At 35.3% G+C, this 21,150-nt stretch overlaps 1 protein-coding gene across 1 annotated transcript; it reads right to left on the reverse strand.

The window, feature by feature from the left end:
* Positions 1-8,162: 8,162 nt before the first annotated feature.
* On the reverse strand, positions 8,163-17,051 carry LOC110450963. Its single transcript, XM_021498778.1, has 4 exons — positions 16,906-17,051; positions 16,088-16,289; positions 9,485-9,574; positions 8,163-8,904 (listed from the first exon to the last, which is right to left on the reverse strand). The coding sequence occupies exons 2-4, from the start codon at positions 16,275-16,277 to the stop codon at positions 8,789-8,791; spliced, it is 396 nt and encodes a 131-aa protein (XP_021354453.1). The 5' UTR covers positions 16,278-16,289; positions 16,906-17,051; the 3' UTR covers positions 8,163-8,788.
* Positions 17,052-21,150: the final 4,099 nt, after the last annotated feature.

A 21,150-nucleotide genomic window follows, 5' to 3' on the forward strand; every position in this document is an offset into this window, starting at 1 on the left:
GAGAGAGATTGTATTCTTGTTACATTTGACGATGTTGGGTGAGTATTTAAATTTTCGACTGTGGGTGACGTTGGATTGCGTATGCCTCAAATGAGATCATTTTGCATGTATATGGGACAAGGAATTATGTATAGTGACGTCACTTTAGGAAAACGTCAGGTCTACACAAGCATTAAACTTCATTCTTGTGATTGTAACAAAATTGGTAGGAAAATAACAGAAGTGTTTTCATCACAATGAATGTAGGATATCCAATGGTTTCACGTTAAATATCATTTATATTTTACAAGTGTAGAAGCATACTTCAACATTTTCACAAGGAGGCCAGTTGGAATGAAATTAATTAATTACCCTACTCCACAGGTGGAATAGAGTTACATAGGGGTGAAAGAACTATTGAGACTATTCCAGCTATAAAACCTAGGGGTATACTTTGATAGTTCACTGAACATGGAGAAACAAGTGAACGCTATTGCCAAATCCTGTTACTACCAGATCAGGAACATCGGCTGTATTCGGCAGTTTTTAACTGCAGATGCATGCAAGATTTTGGTGCATTCACTTGTTAACTCTCGGTTGGATTATGGTCTGTGGTATATCTGACAAACTGACTAGTCGTCTGCAGAGGGTCCAGAACACTGCAGCGCGGCTAGTTACTCNACATACAAGGCACTGAATGGAACAGCTCCTCAGTACATACAGGAGCTTGTTACCCTGTATCAGCCGTCACGATCACTGCGGTCGGAGTCAGAATCTTTGTTGTGTGTCCCAAAATCTCGTACTGTGACCTACGGAAACTGATGCTTTGGAAGGGTTTCGGCTACGTTGTGGAATAGCTTACCATCTGCAATTAGAAAGTCCAATACCCTGGCAAAGTTCAAGAGGGACATCAAAACACACCTCTTCACGTCTGCATTTTAGAATCTTTGCAAAGACGTTATGTAAATACCACCCTTTTATTTGTTTAATGATGTGCACATTGCTTGCTTAAATGTATAAAAGTGATTGCAAGCCTTTGTTGTTTTTTTCGTTTTCACAATTATAACCATTACTATTATCCATATGTTGAAAAGCGCTTTAGAGTAATTTTACAAATTATATAGGGCGCTATATAAATGTTGTATATTATTATTAATAATATAAATGGTATTCCTTTTTAATCTTTGAAAGCTTTTTTAAGTGAAAAAGAAATTTCTTTATGCAATGAAATAGAACATTTTCATTTAATGACAATACCCGATAATTCATTGATAAACACGTAATTAAATTAATATCAACCTTATTTTTACAGCTAAAACTTATTTTGTCATTACTGCAACATAACAGATTAATAGTTCTAGTTCCTCTAGTCGGTTTGCTGCTTTGTGTCGTATGCCAGTTGGCTGATATGATGTTTGTGATTGATAATTGACGTCATCTGTCACTGGTCGCATATCTATGACATGTAAAACCCTGTTTGGGGGATCACAGATCAGTTGTAGACCACCAACCTACTATTTTGTACTGAGCCCACATAATGACGCAAGTTACATTTTGTCAGGTATCGCCATTTACATAAAAGCTGACACACAAAAGAAACCCTAATTAAAACCATACCAGTCACCACCCAGCAAAATGATCTTCGTCACCGTACTGTATCAATGTAGAAGCCATCCGAGGAACGTGTAGGGTTCGTAGGAAATGACAATCGCTGCCAACTAATAGAACATTTTTTCTTAGTATTGTGTGTTTGTTATTTTTATTCAATATGTTGTCATTCTTATCGTAAAATTTGTCATTCATGTTTTACATCTTGCCATTGTTGCTGTGTCTACAGAAGGTTTCGATCTAATATTTCGTTTTTATTATTTGTGAGTAAATTACTGACTATATAAGGAGATACTAACGAACGGCTTGTCAATGACACATTGTAACATCGTACCACACAGGCTTTGTTCGTGTAGTGGTATGTATTACCAGGAACTCTGGCCTTCCGGATCCTTTGTTCCGAGTGCCAATACGCTGATATGACATTTGCCAGTGATAATTGTCATGATTCGTCATAAAACTAATTTCGAGGACTATTGATATCCTGTATGGGAAAACCATGTATCCTTTTGTAGACAAAATATACGAGCTGGTACTAGTCTTATTAACCAACTATCATATATGACGCACGCGACATTTTGCAATTTGTCGCCATTGTGTATTTTACATAGAAACAGTGCAAACAAACGACCATTTTGGATATTGAGTATCCTTTCACTTTGACTTTCCTTGTGTTTCAACATATAATGTTGTCATGAATAACAACGGGACTGCACACATGTTAACAACCGAAGAACCTTTACCTATAACAGTTCAGGACTTTCTACATTATCAAACTATAAGTGACAGTTTTTAATTTCCTAAACCTGTGTTTAAGACTCCCTGTATCATGGTCCGTTAACGAGATTAGGTTTGCTGATATGTCGGTACTGAAGACATAACAGGATTCGCTGGACTACATTGAAGGATTAAAAAGAGATGTTATTATATTTATAAAGGTTGTTTCAAAGATTTATTATAGAACGTGAAGACGCGTTGTTTGGGAATGCTAGCTATATTAGGTGGATTTACCTGTACCCCTCAGATTTCAGGCCTTACGTTTGACATAAGGGGACAATTTTGTTATATTATTTGTGTAAATGTCATTTTTGTCTCTGGTTTAGTATATCCCTTCAGCTTTGGCGTTTTTTCTGTTGACATACAAGCAAAAACCTGACGTTATTCATGCATATTTGAGTATTACATCCAGCTGGGTAGACATAATCTAGCAATTCACCATCAGTGTTTAAACAAGCAATACGAACCACACGTCCGTATTCAAGGATAGGTAAGATAGGGTTTGATATATTCAAAAAAATCAATGAGGAATACTATAATACACTTACTTCTTACTAGACTTATTGACCTGGGGGAAAAAATGCAGGCAATTTATTGTATCCGTGCAATTTAAAGCTTACATACAATGTCACTGAGTGTGGCAAAAAAATTGGTTTCAGTGTTGAGACTTGCTGTTGTTGTTTTTTTGGGTTTTTTGTTGTTTTTTTGCTTGTTTGTTCTTTTTTTATGTTTATGTGATTAATTAATCCATAATACAGTGAACTTATTAAATAAAAGATATGTGCTTCTCCGATTATATAATGCCTCGAACGAGACAATATAAAAACGTAGTAAATCCACTATTGGTCAGTAATGTTTCACCAGAACTCAGTTGATAAAAATGATAAAGTGAAATTGTTTGGAAATCAACGCATTATGGTCTATAATTGAAGTATATGGTTTAGTCTGGAGGTATGGGTGCCTTCTAGCACAGCATGGTTAGTCTGGAGGTATGGGGGCCTTCTAGCACAGCATGGTAAGTCTGGACGTATGGGTGCCTTCTAGCACAGCATGCTTAGTCTGGACGTATGGGTGCCTTCTAGCACATCATGGTTAGTCTGGACGTATGGGTGCCTTCTAGCGCAGCATGGTTAGTCTGGAGGTATGGGTGCCTTCTAGCACAGCATGGTAAGTCTGGACGTATGGGTGCCTTCTAGCACAGCATGCTTAGTCTGGACGTATGGGTGCCTTCTAGCACATCATCGTTAGTCTGGACGTATGGGTGCCTTCTAGCACAGCATGGTTAGTCTGGACGTATGGGTGCCTTCTAGCATAGCATGGTTAGTCTGGACGTATGGGTGCCTTTTAGCACAGCATGGTTAGTCTGGACGTATGGGTGCCTTCTAGCACAGCACGGTTAAGTCTAGATGTATGGGTGCCTTCTAGCACAGCACGGTTACGTCTGGATGTATGGGTGCCTTCTAGCACAACATGGTTTAGTCTGGAGGTATGGGTGCCTTCTAGCACAGCACGGTTTAGAAAACGAACTCGATATAATATGCAGGTTAACACCGACAGAGACTTCATAATTAAGTGTTCAACGCACATGCCCCTCTGTAATTTAACACACACATGCCCCTCTGTAATTAAACACACATATGCCTCTCTGTAATTTAACACACACGCACCCCTCTGTAATTTAACACACACATGCCCCTCTGTAATTTAACACACACATGCCCCTCTGTAATTTAACACGCACATGCCCCTCTGTAATTTAACACACACACACGCCCCTCTGTAAGTTAACACACACATGCCCCTCTGTAATTTAACACACACACGCCCCTCTGTAATTTAACACACACACGCTCCTCTGTAATTTAACACACACACGCCCCTCTGTAATTTAACACACACACGTCCCTCTTTAATTTAACACACATACGCCCCTCTATAATTTAACACACACACGCTCCTCTGTAACTTAACACACACATGCCCCCTCTGTAATTTAACACATACACGCCCCTCTGTAATTTAACACACACACGCCCCTCTGTAATTTAACACACACACGCCCCTCTGTAATTTAACACACACACGCCCCTCTGTAATTTAACACACACACGCCCCTCTGTAATTTAACACACACACGCCCCTCTGTAATTTAACACACACACGCCCCTCTGTAATTTAACACACACACGCCCCTCTGTAATTTAACACACACACGCCCCTCTGTAATTTAACACACACACGCCCCTCTGTAATTTAACACACACACGCCCCTCTGTAATTTAACACACACACGCCCCTCTGTAATTTAACACACACACGCCCCTCTGTAATTTAACACACACACGCCCCTCTGTAATTTAACACACACACGCCCCTCTGTAATTTAACACACACACGCCCCTCTGTAATTTAACACACACACGCCCCTCTGTAATTTAACACACACATGTCCCCTATGTAATTTAACACATACACGCCCCTCTGTAATTTAACACATACACGCCCCTCTGTAATTTAACACACACACGCCCCTCTGTAATTTAACACACACACGCCCCTCTGTAATTTAACACACACACGCCCCTCTGTAATTTAACACACACACGCCCCTCTGTAATTTAACACACACACGCCCCTCTGTAATTTAACACACACACGCCCCTCTGTAATTTAACACACACACGCCCCTCTGTAATTTAACACACACACGCCCCTCTGTAATTTAACACACACACGCCCCTCTGTAATTTAACACACACACGCCCCTCTGTAATTTAACACACACACGCCCCTCTGTAATTTAACACACACACGCCCCTCTGTAATTTAACACACACACGCCCCTCTGTAATTTAACACACACACGCCCCTCTGTAATTTAACACACACACGCCCCTCTGTAATTTAACACACACACGCCCCTCTGTAATTTAACACACACACGCCCCTCTGTAATTTAACACACACGCGCCCCTCTGTAATTTAACACACACATGCCCCTCTGTAATTTAACACACACACGCCCCTCTGTAATTTAACACACACACGCCCCTCTGTAATTTAACACACACATGCCCCTCTGTAATTTAACACACACATGCCCCTCTGTAATTTAACACACACATGCCCCTCTGTAATTTAACACACACATGCCCCTCTGTAATTTAACACACACATGCCCCTCTGTAATTTAACACACACATGCCCCTCTGTAATTTAACACACACATGCCCCTCTGTAATTTAACACACACATGCCCCTCTGTAATTTAACACACACATGCCCCTCTGTAATTTAACACACACATGCCCCTCTGTAATTTAACACACACATGCCCCTCTGTAATTTAACACACACATGCCCCTCTGTAATTTAACACACACATGCCCCTCTGTAATTTAACACACACATGCCCCTCTGTAATTTAACACACACATGCCCCTCTGTAATTTAACACACACATGCCCCTCTGTAATTTAGACGATTTGGATGTCAAATGTGTTCATCTCTAGCATCGTCGATGAGTCATAGAGTGACGAAACGGCTGAATGATGCAGTGTGGTTATGTCTGTATAATAGGTGTAATAATCTGCGTGGGGTTGCGTTACCTTCATCATAAGGTGGACGACTCTGCTAGTAGATTTCTTGGTCCATAAGATTTGCAGAAATATCGTTGGAAACTTTTTTTATCATCTAATGAAGGGGTTATTCAACTCCCTTTTGTTTCAAAAGTAGTTTTGACTTGTTGCCTCAGCGATTAGGGCTAGGATGACGAAACACCCGCTTAGAGCAGTTTAATTCATTGTTTGACATACTGTTTCTATCACAGAATTGTACAGGTAAAACCACATTTGTTTGACATACTGTTTCTATCACAGGATTGTACAGGTTAAACCACATTTGTTTGTCGCACCTTCTTATCTAACATTCCGCCTCAACTAAAAGTATTTCTAGGATCATTATCTGATTTTCCTGGTCCAGTGCCATTTTAAGTAATAAAGTTAATTTCTATAAGTATTTCCGGTACATGCCACTATAATCTAAATGCAGCATATCCGTTTGTCTACCGGAAGTCATGGTCGTCGATAAATTGATCCGTCGTTGAATAAAATAAACGCATCTGTGATACATACATCGGAAATGGAATTGTGTAAATTCGTGACGATTATATCCGTCTCAATCTCAGTAAAACACAGGAAGATTCCGTAACAAGGTACAACGTCCGCCGGAACTACGATTACTAGACGACATCGAAACAAAAGCACCGCAAACAGAATGTGATATTTTTATCATTAACTATGAGAAGTCTTCTTTTTTTAACATGATACGTTAAAATATATATAAACCTCTGAAAAACAGGTTTCATGTTAACTCCTGGGTTTCATTCAGCAATGCCCACATGTTTTCAACCACACCTTCTAAAGGACATATTTTACTCTATGTAACCATACATTCTACAGGAAAGATTTCACTCGATATAACCAAACCTTCTAATAGCGATATTTCACTCCATGTAACCACACCTCCTAAAGGACATATTTCACTTCATCTAACCACAGATTCTAAAGGACATATTTCACTCCATTTAACCACACATTCTAATGGAGACAATTCACTCCATGTAACCACACCTTCTTAAGGACATATTTCACTCCATTTAACCACATATTCTAAAAGAGACATTGCACTCCATGTAACCACACATTATTCTAAAGGAGACATTTCACTCTATGAAACTGCACTTTCTAAAGGACATATTTCACTCCATGTAACCACACATTCTAAAGGAGAGATTTCACTCAATGTAACCACACCTTCCTAAGGACATATTTCACTCCATGTAACCACACATTCTCAAGGAGAGTTTTCACTCTATGTAACCACACCTTCTTAAGGACATATTTCACTCCATGTAACCACACATTCTAAAGGAGACATTTCACTCTATGTAACTGCACTTTCTATAGGACATATTTCACCCCATGTAACCACACATTCTAAAGGAGAGATTTCACTCTATGTAACTGCACATTATAAAGGACATTTCACTCTATGTAACCACACCTTCATAAGGACATATTTCACCCCATGTAACCACACATTCTAAAGGAGAGATTTCACTCTATGTAACTGCACTTTCTAAAGGACATATTTCACTCCATGTAACCACACACTATCAAGGAGAGATCTCACTCTATGTAACTGCACCTTATATAGGAGATATTTCACTCAATGTTACCACACCCTCTAACGGAGACATTTCACGCCATGTAACCACGACTTCTTAAGATGATATTCCACTCCATGTTAGCACACCTTCTAAAGGAGATATGTCACTCCATGTAATCACACCTTCTAAAGATGATATTCCACTCCATGTTAGCACACCTTCTAAAGGAGAGATTTTATTGCATGTAACCACACCTGATAAAGGAGAGATTTCACGTCATGAAACCACACTAGATGATATTTCAATTCATGTTACCACGCCTTCCTAAGGAGATATTTCACTCTATGTTATCACACCTTCTTAAGGAGGGATTTCACTCCATGGAACAACACCTTCTGTAGGAGAGATCTCACTCCATGTAAACACAACGTCTATATAAGACACTGCATTCTATGTAACCACACCTTCTGAATGAGAGATTACACTACATGAAACCATGTTGTCTCTCTCTCAAATCGTACAGCTGTGCCCAGGTCGTACGCTCAGTTTGGTCTATCCTTATGGATGTGGTGCTGACACATGGACGGCAACAAAGTAGGACTGCACTAAGAGCTGTATAGGCATTTTTTTAATGTTTTAATTTCAAAAAATAAAGAATATAACATTTGTACAAATATAAATGCTGAATTTATTTGAAAAGGAAACATAAATGAATGCAAGTATATGTTGTTGGCATGGCTTGCAAATGTTTACATACATAACAGTAGATGTGTGATTACGTACCGTACACTCAGTGTAACATTATTAGCAGTTGAGTCAATGTAACGATAGTATCTGCAATGCTTCAGCTTATGTAAACGAGGCGAGGCAAAACAAGAACGAATCCATGCATTTATCGAGTAATGTACATAGATACTCTGGGAATAATTTTGTTTTTCTTTCAAAAATAGTTTTCTGTGTAATATAGCACTAGTTAAACTTTATAGTTCACTGTCAAATCCACCATTACGTCAACAGTCATTTCCATACAGCAGGGACGTGTAATGAATCTATATAGTATCCCTGCATACAGTAACGAAAATAAATCCTGTATTATTGTTACCTGGGTAGAAGTGTAAACGTTAAGTACACGCTTATAAAGGTAGTCTTGTTCCATGTATTTCTGTGTATATAAGGTTAATGTAATATTACAAGTCCTTTCTCCGAGTACAAAACAGCTCTACGTATTTCCGAATATCCAGGTCAATATCTTTGTTAGCCGAATCTGAGACTGGGCATGCGCACACTAGGACTGTCAGAAATCTGTCTAACTTTGAGACCAGATAGAAGAGCGGCAACCTTATCCACAAGATTGTCCTGGTCCCGCTTCACTGTAACAACAGAAGTTAATGTTTGAGGAATAAAGTATGGCCACTGGTCACCGTCAATGCAGTCAATACACAATATATTCATTTGTCAATTTCAATTGAGGCTTTGAGTAAAAGGACGTAATTCGTTTGAATCGCTTACATTATAATAGCATTGAAAGGGAAATATACTCGTCATGGGATACACATCAACACCAGAAGAAAGTTTCCTAAACTTCCCTTTCATTAATGAGATAGTTTTACTGGACTAACGTTTTCCTTGCATTTTCCATCGGATGCGAATTTCGCGTCATTTTACTTTAAATTTGTAAAATTTCTCATACCTATGTCTTAATACAAAATCAAACAACATCATGTTTAAACAATTCTCATTTTTTGTGAATTGATATATAAACACTCTTTTATATTGCATTGTCCAGCGGCATACAAAAACTACTATAATTCGCTTTGGTGTATTAATCTGGTCACGTATAGTTCTTTATTTCAAAGGATCTGGATTGCAAAATTATTATATTCTCTTTGTATGGGCTAATACAGTTCTGTGACAACGTCAGATTTATTGAAATACAAGCGCTTCTCTTACCTGGAAATTGAATGCTTTCTAAAAGACTAGGCGGACTCTGGTCGTCCAAATCCCGGAATCTCAGCTTCTTTAGAATAAGTTTCCGAAGATCTACAAAGAAGGATTAAAAGATCAATGAAAAATGTCTGTATCGTGTCGAAATGTTGGTGAAACATTGAGAGAGTACGAACATTGCTATAACACTCCATGACCAAGTTCACGTCCCTTATCTCTGTTCACATATAACATGCACAGAGATCAGATCAGATCAATGGCAATGTGTATGTCTCCTGTGATATACATTGTTATAATGTATGTTTTCTATGACTTTACAATGTCAATGGGTATGTCTCCTGTGATATACAATGTTATAATGTATGTTTTTTATGACTTTACAATGTCAATGTGTATGTCCCCTGTGATATACATTGTTATAATGTATGTTGTTTTTTTTACTTTACAATGTCAATGGGTATGTCTCCTGTGATATACATTGTTATAGTGTATGTTTTTTTTTTTTACTTTACAAAGTCAATGGGTATGTCTCCTGTGATATACAATGTTATGATGTGTGTTTTCCATTACTTTACAATGTCAATGGGTATGTCTCCTGTGATATACAATGTTATGATGTGTGTTTTCCATGACTTTACAATGTCAATGTGTATGTCTCCTGTGATATACATTGTTATAATGTATGTTTTCTATGACTTTACAATGTCAATGTGTATGTCTCCTGTGATATACAATGTTATAATGTATGTTTTCTATGACTTTACAATGTCAATGTGTATGTCTCCTGTGATATACAATGTTATAATGTATGTTTTCTATGACTTTACAATGTCAATGTGTATGTCTCCTGTGATATACAATGTTATAATGTATGTTTTCTATGACTTTACAATGTCAATGTGTATGTCTCCTGTGATATACAATGTTATAATGTATGTTTTCTATGACTTTACAATGTCAATGTGTATGTCTCCTGTGATATACAATGTTATAATGTATGTTTTCTATGACTTTACAATGTCAATGTGTATGTCTCCTGTGATATACAATGTTATAATGTATGTTTTCTATGACTTTACAATGTCAATGTGTATGTCTCCTGTGATATACAATGTTATAATGTATGTTTTCTATGACTTTACAATGTCAATGTGTATGTCTCCTGTGATATACAATGTTATAATGTATGTTTTCTATGACTTTACAATGTCAATGTGTATGTCTCCTGTGATATACAATGTTATAATGTATGTTTTCTATGACTTTACAATGTCAATGTGTATGTCTCCTGTGATATACAATGTTATAATGTATGTTTTCTATGACTTTACAATGTCAATGTGTATGTCTCCTGTGATATACAATGTTATAATGTATGTTTTCTATGACTTTACAATGTCAATGTGTATGTCTCCTGTGATATACAATGTTATAATGTATGTTTTCTATGACTTTACAATGTCAATGTGTATGTCTCCTGTGATATACAATGTTATAATGTATGTTTTCTATGACTTTACAATGTCAATGTGTATGTCTCCTGTGATATACAATGTTATAATGTATGTTTTCTATGACTTTACAATGTCAATGTGTATGTCTCCTGTGATATACAATGTTATAATGTATGTTTTCTATGACTTTACAATGTCAATGTGTATGTCTCCTGTGATATACAATGTTATAATGTATGTTTTCTATGACTTTACAATGTCAATGTGTATGTCTCCTGTGATATACAATGTTATAATGTATGTTTTCTATGACTTTACAATGTCAATGTGTATGTCTCCTGTGATATACAATGTTATAATGTATGTTTTCTATGACTTTACAATGTCAATGTGTATGTCTCCTGTGATATACAATGTTATAATGTATGTTTTCTATGACTTTACAATGTCAATGTGTATGTCTCCTGTGATATACAATGTTATAATGTATGTTTTCTATGACTTTACAATGTCAATGTGTATGTCTCCTGTGATATACAATGTTATAATGTATGTTTTCTATGACTTTACAATGTCAATGTGTATGTCTCCTGTGATATACAATGTTATAATGTATGTTTTCTATGACTTTACAATGTCAATGTGTATGTCTCCTGTGATATACAATGTTATAATGTATGTTTTCTATGACTTTACAATGTCAATGTGTATGTCTCCTGTGATATACAATGTTATAATGTATGTTTTCTATGACTTTACAATGTCAATGTGTATGTCTCCTGTGATATACAATGTTATAATGTATGTTTTCTATGACTTTACAATGTCAATGTGTATGTCTCCTGTGATATACAATGTTATAATGTATGTTTTCTATGACTTTACAATGTCAATGTGTATGTCTCCTGTGATATACAATGTTATAATGTATGTTTTCTATGACTTTACAATGTCAATGTGTATGTCTCCTGTGATATACAATGTTATAATGTATGTTTTCTATGACTTTACAATGTCAATGTGTATGTCTCCTGTGATATACAATGTTATAATGTATGTTTTCTATGACTTTACAATGTCAATGTGTATGTCTCCTGTGATATACAATGTTATAATGTATGTTTTCTATGACTTTACAATGTCAATGTGTATGTCTCCTGTGATATACAATGTTATAATGTATGTTTTCTATGACTTTACAATGTCAATGTGTATGTCTCCTGTGATATACAATGTTATAATGTATGTTTTCTATGACTTTACAATGTCAATGTGTATGTCTCCTGTGATATACAATGTTATAATGTATGTTTTCTATGACTTTACAATGTCAATGTGTATGTCTCCTGTGATATACAATGTTATAATGTATGTTTTCTATGACTTTACAATGTCAATGTGTATGTCTCCTGTGATATACAATGTTATAATGTATGTTTTCTATGACTTTACAATGTCAATGTGTATGTCTCCTGTGATATACAATGTTATAATGTATGTTTTCTATGACTTTACAATGTCAATGTGTATGTCTCCTGTGATATACAATGTTATAATGTATGTTTTCTATGACTTTACAATGTCAATGTGTATGTCTCCTGTGATATACAATGTTATAATGTATGTTTTCTATGACTTTACAATGTCAATGTGTATGTCTCCTGTGATATACAATGTTATAATGTATGTTTTCTATGACTTTACAATGTCAATGTGTATGTCTCCTGTGATATACAATGTTATAATGTATGTTTTCTATGACTTTACAATGTCAATGTGTATGTCTCCTGTGATATACAATGTTATAATGTATGTTTTCTATGACTTTACAATGTCAATGTGTATGTCTCCTGTGATATACAATGTTATAATGTATGTTTTCTATGACTTTACAATGTCAATGTGTATGTCTCCTGTGATATACAATGTTATAATGTATGTTTTCTATGACTTTACAATGTCAATGTGTATGTCTCCTGTGATATACAATGTTATAATGTATGTTTTCCATGACTTTACAATGTCAATGTGTATGTCTCCTGTGATATACAATGTTATAATGTATGTTTTCCATGACTTTACAATGTCAATGTGTATGTCTCCTGTGATATACAATGTTATAATGTATGTTTTCCATGACTTTACAATGTCAATGTGTATGTCTCCTGTGATATACAATGTTATAATGTATGTTTTCTATGACTTTACAATGTCAATGTGTATGTCTCCTGTGATATACAATGTTATAATGTATGTTTTCTATGACTTTACAATGTCAATGTGTATGTCTCCTGTGATATACAATGTTATAATGTATGTTTTCTATGACTTTACAATGTCAATGTGTATGTCTCCTGTGATATACAATGTTATAATGTATGTTTTCTATGACTTTACAATGTCAATGTGTATGTCTCCTGTGATATACAATGTTATAATGTATGTTTTCTATGACTTTACAATGTCAATGTGTATGTCTCCTGTGATATACAATGTTATAATGTATGTTTTCTATGACTTTACAATGTCAATGTGTATGTCTCCTGTGATATACAATGTTATAATGTATGTTTTCTATGACTTTACAATGTCAATGTGTATGTCTCCTGTGATATACAATGTTATAATGTATGTTTTCTATGACTTTACAATGTCAATGTGTATGTCTCCTGTGATATACAATGTTATAATGTATGTTTTCTATGACTTTACAATGTCAATGTGTATGTCTCCTGTGATATACAATGTTATAATGTATGTTTTCTATGACTTTACAATGTCAATGTGTATGTCTCCTGTGATATACAATGTTATAATGTATGTTTTCTATGACTTTACAATGTCAATGTGTATGTCTCCTGTGATATACAATGTTATAATGTATGTTTTCTATGACTTTACAATGTCAATGTGTATGTCTCCTGTGATATACAATGTTATAATGTATGTTTTCTATGACTTTACAATGTCAATGTGTATGTCTCCTGTGATATACAATGTTATAATGTATGTTTTCTATGACTTTACAATGTCAATGTGTATGTCTCCTGTGATATACAATGTTATAATGTATGTTTTCTATGACTTTACAATGTCAATGTGTATGTCTCCTGTGATATACAATGTTATAATGTATGTTTTCCATGACTTTACAATGTCAATGTGTATGTCTCCTGTGATATACAATGTTATAATGTATGTTTTCTATGACTTTACAATGTCAATGTGTATGTCTCCTGTGATATACAATGTTATAATGTATGTTTTCTATGACTTTACAATGTCAATGTGTATGTCTCCTGTGATATACAATGTTATAATGTATGTTTTCTATGACTTTACAATGTCAATGTGTATGTCTGCTGTGATATACATTGTTACAATGTATGTTTTCTGTGTCTTCACAATGTCAATGTGTATGTCTGCTGTGACATCACAATGACCTACATGTGTTCTAGGATTTAACTATACATTTCACTGAATATACTGTGAATATTTTCTTCCCCGCGTTTCACAATTGTGTCTGAATTTAAGTAGATTTATTTTAGTAAGATTTTTCAATAAGATTCGCTATATATTACATTATTGATTTCTTATGGAAAAAACTCAGATAATTAATTGAATTATGAATATTAAAGTGTACAACCATATCATTTTAAAATATATGTAAGTGTATACAATGGCATTTTACAATAAATTAAAGTGTATAACCATGTCATTTTACTATAGTGTATATCCATGTCAATTTACTATAGTGTATAACCATATCATTTTACAATAAATTAAGGTTTATAACCATGTCATTTTACTATAGTGTATAACCATATCATTTTACAATAAATTAAGATTTATAACCATGTCATTTTACAATAAATTTAAGTGTATAACCATATCATTTTACAATAAATTAAGGTGTATAACCATATCATTTTACAATAAATTTAAGTGTATAACCATATCATTTTACAATAAATTTAGGTTTATAACCATGTCATTTTACAATAGTGTATAACCATGTCATTTTACAATAAATTTAAGTGTATAACCATATCATTTTACAATATATTAAGGTGTATAACCATATCATTTTACAACATTTTTAAGTGTATAACTATGTCATTTTACAATAAATTAAGGTGTATAACCATGCCATTTTACAATAAATTAAGGTGTATAACCATATCATTTTACAACATTTTTAAGTGTATAACTATGTCATTTTACAATATATTAAGGTGTTTAACCATATCATTTTACAATATATTAAGGTGTATAACCATATCATTTTACAATATATTTAAGTGTATAACTATGTCATTTTACAATATATTTAAGTGTACAACAATGTCATTTTACAATAAATTAATATGCATAACCATGTCATTTTGCAATAAATCAAAATGTATAACAATGTCATTTTATATGTGGCATAGAAACATTCCTGACTAAGGACAATATAACAGAAGAATAATTCGTACAAATTTTATTTGAATGTAAACACCCGGACATAGAGGACGACAAACTGTTTCGGATGATGGCAGCTCGGTTCTTGAGAGCTGCGTCACATAATTACCTCTCAGCAGACGACAGGATGTAAAACGTACATCGTGACGCGATCGTGTACGCGATGAACCTTAACCAAAACCAGAGACTGTGCTAAATATCTATTTTTCTCTCTTATTTTTTGCATTTATTTGTATCTCTTTGGAGAGGAATTAAAGAATGAATGAAAACGTCATTTTACAATAAGTTTGAGTGTATAACCATGTCATTTTACAATATATTAAGGTGCATTACCAGGTCAGTTTACAATACATGAAAGTATATATCAATGTCATTTTACAATATATTAAGGTGTATAACTATCTCGTTTTACAATAAATTTAAAATGTATAACAATGTCATTTTACAATACCTGAAAGTGTATTTCCATGACATTTTACAATATATTTAAGTGTATATCTCATGAAGCTTTAAATATGAATAGGTCAAACTGTATATTCCCTGTGATTTTATCGAATTCACAAAGGAACTCACATCGGTACTTAATGTTTCGAAATCCTTGTTCACATTGTTTTCAATTATTATTTTTGTTACCGATACAGTTTATATATTTGACTGCATACTTAACACAACCTGTATCTACGCCACGTACCTTGTCCTCGTACGCCTTGGATATTTGCTGTTTCTTCATCAAAATTGTCTACATCATCGGCGTCTCGTTCCAATTTGCCGTTTGAAGCCGAGAGAAAAGAGTTCAATGGAATCCCACATTGTGAGTCACTAATCATTAAACAGACAAACATCAACACAGCAATGGCCACTTTATACGTCGTAACCTCCATCTTGTGTTTAATCTGAAAAAGAGGCAATTAACTAACAAAGGCAAACTGGACATATAGATTGATTCACCAAAACACAATGACGCTGCTGAAGCTGTATTTGGCTTTTGAAGTAAGTCGTTCATTAATTTACATAACTTACCAATATTGAATGCTGCTAACAAGTAATTCAAATTCACTTTTACATTCAAAATATTACAAAGGCCTCAAATAATATATTAACTGTATGCTTCATAAAACAACTTATTTTAAATTACACATTAAAAACATTACCGCGGAATTTATTCTGCTGTTTGTAATGGCAAACAATATTCACGTGTTACCAACTCTCCTCACATTGTATAAACAATATCAATATTGTAATATGGTTGTAGTAGTATTGGTAGTAGTAGAGACAGTACAGGGATTCATATTTAATTATACCTAAATCATAAACAACATTTAACCACATTACAAATACTTATTTGACTTCTGCAAAAAAGTAACCCCATTTCTAGAGTTAACATACTGTATTTTCTAGTATAAGCTATATGACTGTATAGCACCCTAAATAAGACTTAACACATCTATACAGTTAGTAACAACGGTAAGGTAGATACAATACAACAGTTAACGATATCTAACAACTCACCTTACACGTTCCCCTGATTGTGATAATTATGAAACCACGAGCGCCATCAGTTTCTCTTCAGCAGCAAGTATATATGCTGTCACACTTTGCGCTGGAGGCGTGTGTACGTATGTTACTATACAAGCGTCGGCCAATAGCACCACTGGTGTATTGTCTGACGATTATTTTTATTCAGCCAACCCTGTTGTCCTTTCCTGACATGTCGGCAAACAGGAATGGTTTGACAGGAGAAGGAAATTTGCAGATTAACACTCCGTAACGAATGCGCATGGAAAGGATTATGAGAAGACCGCCCTAATCTTTGAAATACGCTCTCGTTTCCTGACGTCGCCATTAGAGTATTCGTGACATTCTATATAGCACGTCGATTTATGACGGGGGCTGTCAAAAGGTAATGCCAAACGATATCCTACCCCTAGTCCTCGTCTACATTAGCGAGATGAGACGTCTTGGTCATGCATTAAAATGTCATACCTATTTAGATACGACTTCCCGGGCTTCGTGCTAGCACCCACTTACCAAATTATAAATGCTAGAATTATTGTTTCAAGGAGATGAACAGTTTATAACGGAAACTATTGTCACCTAAAAAAACGAAAAACAGTTTTGTTAAAATGCATCCTGACAGGTGTTCCATTTCCGTGTTTGGTTGTCTTTTACAACCATCAGTGTTGACCTTTTGTGTTATATTCTATGTATAAAATGCAATAGGGAGTTCTAGATCTGTTTCAGAAATGTTTTACAAAAGGTGACGACCACTGGTATAGCAAAGTACCTAACGGCTGTATCGCATAGCCAAGGTTATAACTCCCGTGACCTTGACCTTCGCTAGTCACCAGATTGCCTTTGGGACCCTATATCAGATTGCTTCTACAATCGGTTTATTATCTAAAGCGCACCTTAGAACCTAATTTAACCATTTTATTTTGGGATGGGGCTTTTAATACCTTCGATAAACCTTAAGCATTTCTGATATTGCACGGTTCTGTCATGCTTGTGTTGATGTGTATGTCTAACCGGCAATACAACAGATATTAATTCCCCTCATCCCCTCCGGTACTTTGCCTGTGTAATTATGTCATGCTAATAGAGAAACAAGCAGCCGAGAACCTTTGTAAAGTTCCTGGATTACACTTTCAAACTATTTTGATGCATATTTATGATTTAATTTTGATAACTGCTCAAGTTTCAAGAAAATGATTATCATTTTTGCATTAACGAGACGGTTTCGGCTTACGACAATATCGATATATCACGGCTGAAATATAATTCATATGTAGGACATAAATCTGCCTTGCAATCTTCTTATTACTATTGTAAATATTAAAATTACCATTTCAGCGTAAAATACCGTAATTGAGATAAAAACATAATCAATTATCTCTATCATTGGAATGCTCTCATTCACAGGAACATTCTATATCATGGGAATGCTCTCATTCACAGGAACAATCTCTATCATTGGAATGCTCTCATTCACAGGAATAATCTCTATCACTGGAATGCTCTCATTCACAGGAACATTCTATATCATTGGAAAGCTCTGATTCACATGAACATCCTATATCATTGGAATGCTCACATTCCCAGGAACGTTCTATATCATTGGAATGCTCCCATTCACAGGAACGTTCTATATCATTGGAATGCTCTCATTCACAGGAACATTCTCTATCATTGGAATGATCTCATTCACAGGAACATTCTATACCATTGGAATGCTCTCAATCACAGGAACATTCTCTATCATTGGAATGCTCACATTCACAGGAACGTTCTATATCATTGGAATGCTCTCATTCACATGAACATTCTCTCTATCATCGGAATGCTCTCATTCACAGGAACATTCTATTTCATTGGAATGCTCTCATTCACAATCATTGGAATGCTCTCATTCACGGCATCATTCTCTACCATCGCAATGCTCTCATTCACAGGAACCTTCTCTATCATTGGAATGTTCTCATTCACTGGACCTTCTTATCATTTGAATGCTCTCAATAACCAGACAAATCTTTCATTGGAATGTACTCATTCACAGGAACGTTCTATATCATAGGAATGCTCTCATTCACACGAAGTCCTCCCTAATATTGGAATGCTCACATTCACGGGAACATTCTATATCATTGGAATACTTTCAGTCACAGGAACATTCTCTATCATTTGAATGCTCTCAATAACTCGACAAATCTTTCATTGGAATGCTCTCATTCACATACACATTCTCCCTAATAATGGAATGCTCACATTCACGGGAACATTCTATATCATTGGAATACTCTCATTCACTGGAACGTTCTCTATCATTGGAATGCTCTCATTCCCAGGAACGTTCTCTATCATTGGAATGCTCTCATTCCCAGGAACGTTCTCTATCATTGGAATGCTCTCATTCATGGGAACATTCTATATCATTGGAATTATCATTGGAATGCTCTCATTCAATGGACCATTCTCTATCATTGGAATGCTCCCATTCACAGGAACATTCTCTATCATTGGAATATTGGAATGCTCTCATTCACTGGGCCATCTTATCATTTGAATGCTCTCAATAACCAGACAAATCTTTCATTGGAATGTACTCATTCACAGGAACGTTCTATATAATTGGAATGCTCTCATTCACACGAAGTCCTCCCTAATATTGGAATGCTCACTTTCACGGGAACATTCTCTACCATTATAATGCTCTCGTTCACAGGAACATACTATATCATTGGAATGTTCCCATTCAAGTTAATATTCTATATCATTGGAATGCTCTCATTGACAGGAACATTCTATATCATTGGCAAATCTTTCATTGGAATGTACTCATTCACAGGAACGTTCTATATCATTTCACGGGAACATTCTCTACCATTATAATGCTCTCGTTCACAGGAACATTTTATATCATTGGAATGCTCCCATTCACAGGAACGTTCTATATCATAGGAATGCTCTCATTCACAGGAACATCCTATATCATTGGAATGCTCTCATTCACGGGAACATTCGCTATCATTGGAATGCTCTGATTCATAGGAACATTCTATTTCATTGGAATGCTCTCATTCACATGAACATTCTCTCTATCATCGGAGTGCTCTCATTCACAGGAACATTCTGTATCATTGGAATGCTCTCATTCATGGGAACATTCTATATCATTGTAATGCTCTCATTCACAGGAACATCTATATCATTGGAAAGCTCTGATTCACAGGAACATTCTATATCATTTGAATGCTCTCATTCACACGAAGTCCTCCCTAATATTGGAATGCTCACATTCACGGGAACATTCTATATCATTGGAATACTCTCATTCACAGGAACATTCTATACCATTGGAATGCTCTGAATCACAGGAACATTCTCTATCATTTGAATGCTCTCAATAACCAGACAAATCTTTCATTGGAATGTACTCATTCACAGGAACGTTCTATATAATTGGAATGCTCTCATTCACACGAAGTCCTCCCTAATATTGGAATGCTCACTTTCACGGGAACATTCTCTACCATTATAATGCTCTCGTTCACAGGAACATTTTATATCATTGGAATGCTCTCATTCCCAGGAACATTATATATCATTGGAATGTTCTCATTCCCTGGACCTTCTTATCATTTGAATGCTCTCAATAACTAGATAAATCTTTCATTGGAATGTACTCATTCACAGGAACGTTCTATATCATTGGTATCATTGGAATGCTCTCATTCATGGGAACATTCTATATCATTGTAATGCTCTCATTCACAGGAACATTTTATATCATTGGAATGCTCTCATTCCCAGGAACATTATATATCATTGGAATGCCCTCATTCACAGGAACATTCCATATCATTGGAATGTTCTCATTCACATGAAAATTCTCTCCCTCATCGGAATGCTCTCATTCACAGGAGCATTCTATATCATTGGAATGCTCATATTCACGGGAACATTCTCTATCAATGGAATGCTCACATTCACAGGAACGTTCTATATCATAGGAATGCTCTCATTCACAGGAACAATCTCAATCATTGGAATGCTCTCATTCACTGGAACATTCTCTATCATTGGAATGTTCTCATTCACAGGAACATTCTATTTCATTGGAATGCTCTCATTCACAATCATTGGAATGCTCTCATTCACTGGGCCATCTTATCATTTGAATGCTCTCAATAACTCGACAAATCTTTCATTGGAATGCTCTCATTCACAGGAACCTTCTCTATCATTGGAATGATCTCA

Source organism: Mizuhopecten yessoensis, unplaced genomic scaffold (assembly GCF_002113885.1).
Source record: "Mizuhopecten yessoensis strain PY_sf001 unplaced genomic scaffold, ASM211388v2 scaffold5559, whole genome shotgun sequence".
Classification (NCBI taxonomy): domain Eukaryota; kingdom Metazoa; phylum Mollusca; class Bivalvia; order Pectinida; family Pectinidae; genus Mizuhopecten; species Mizuhopecten yessoensis.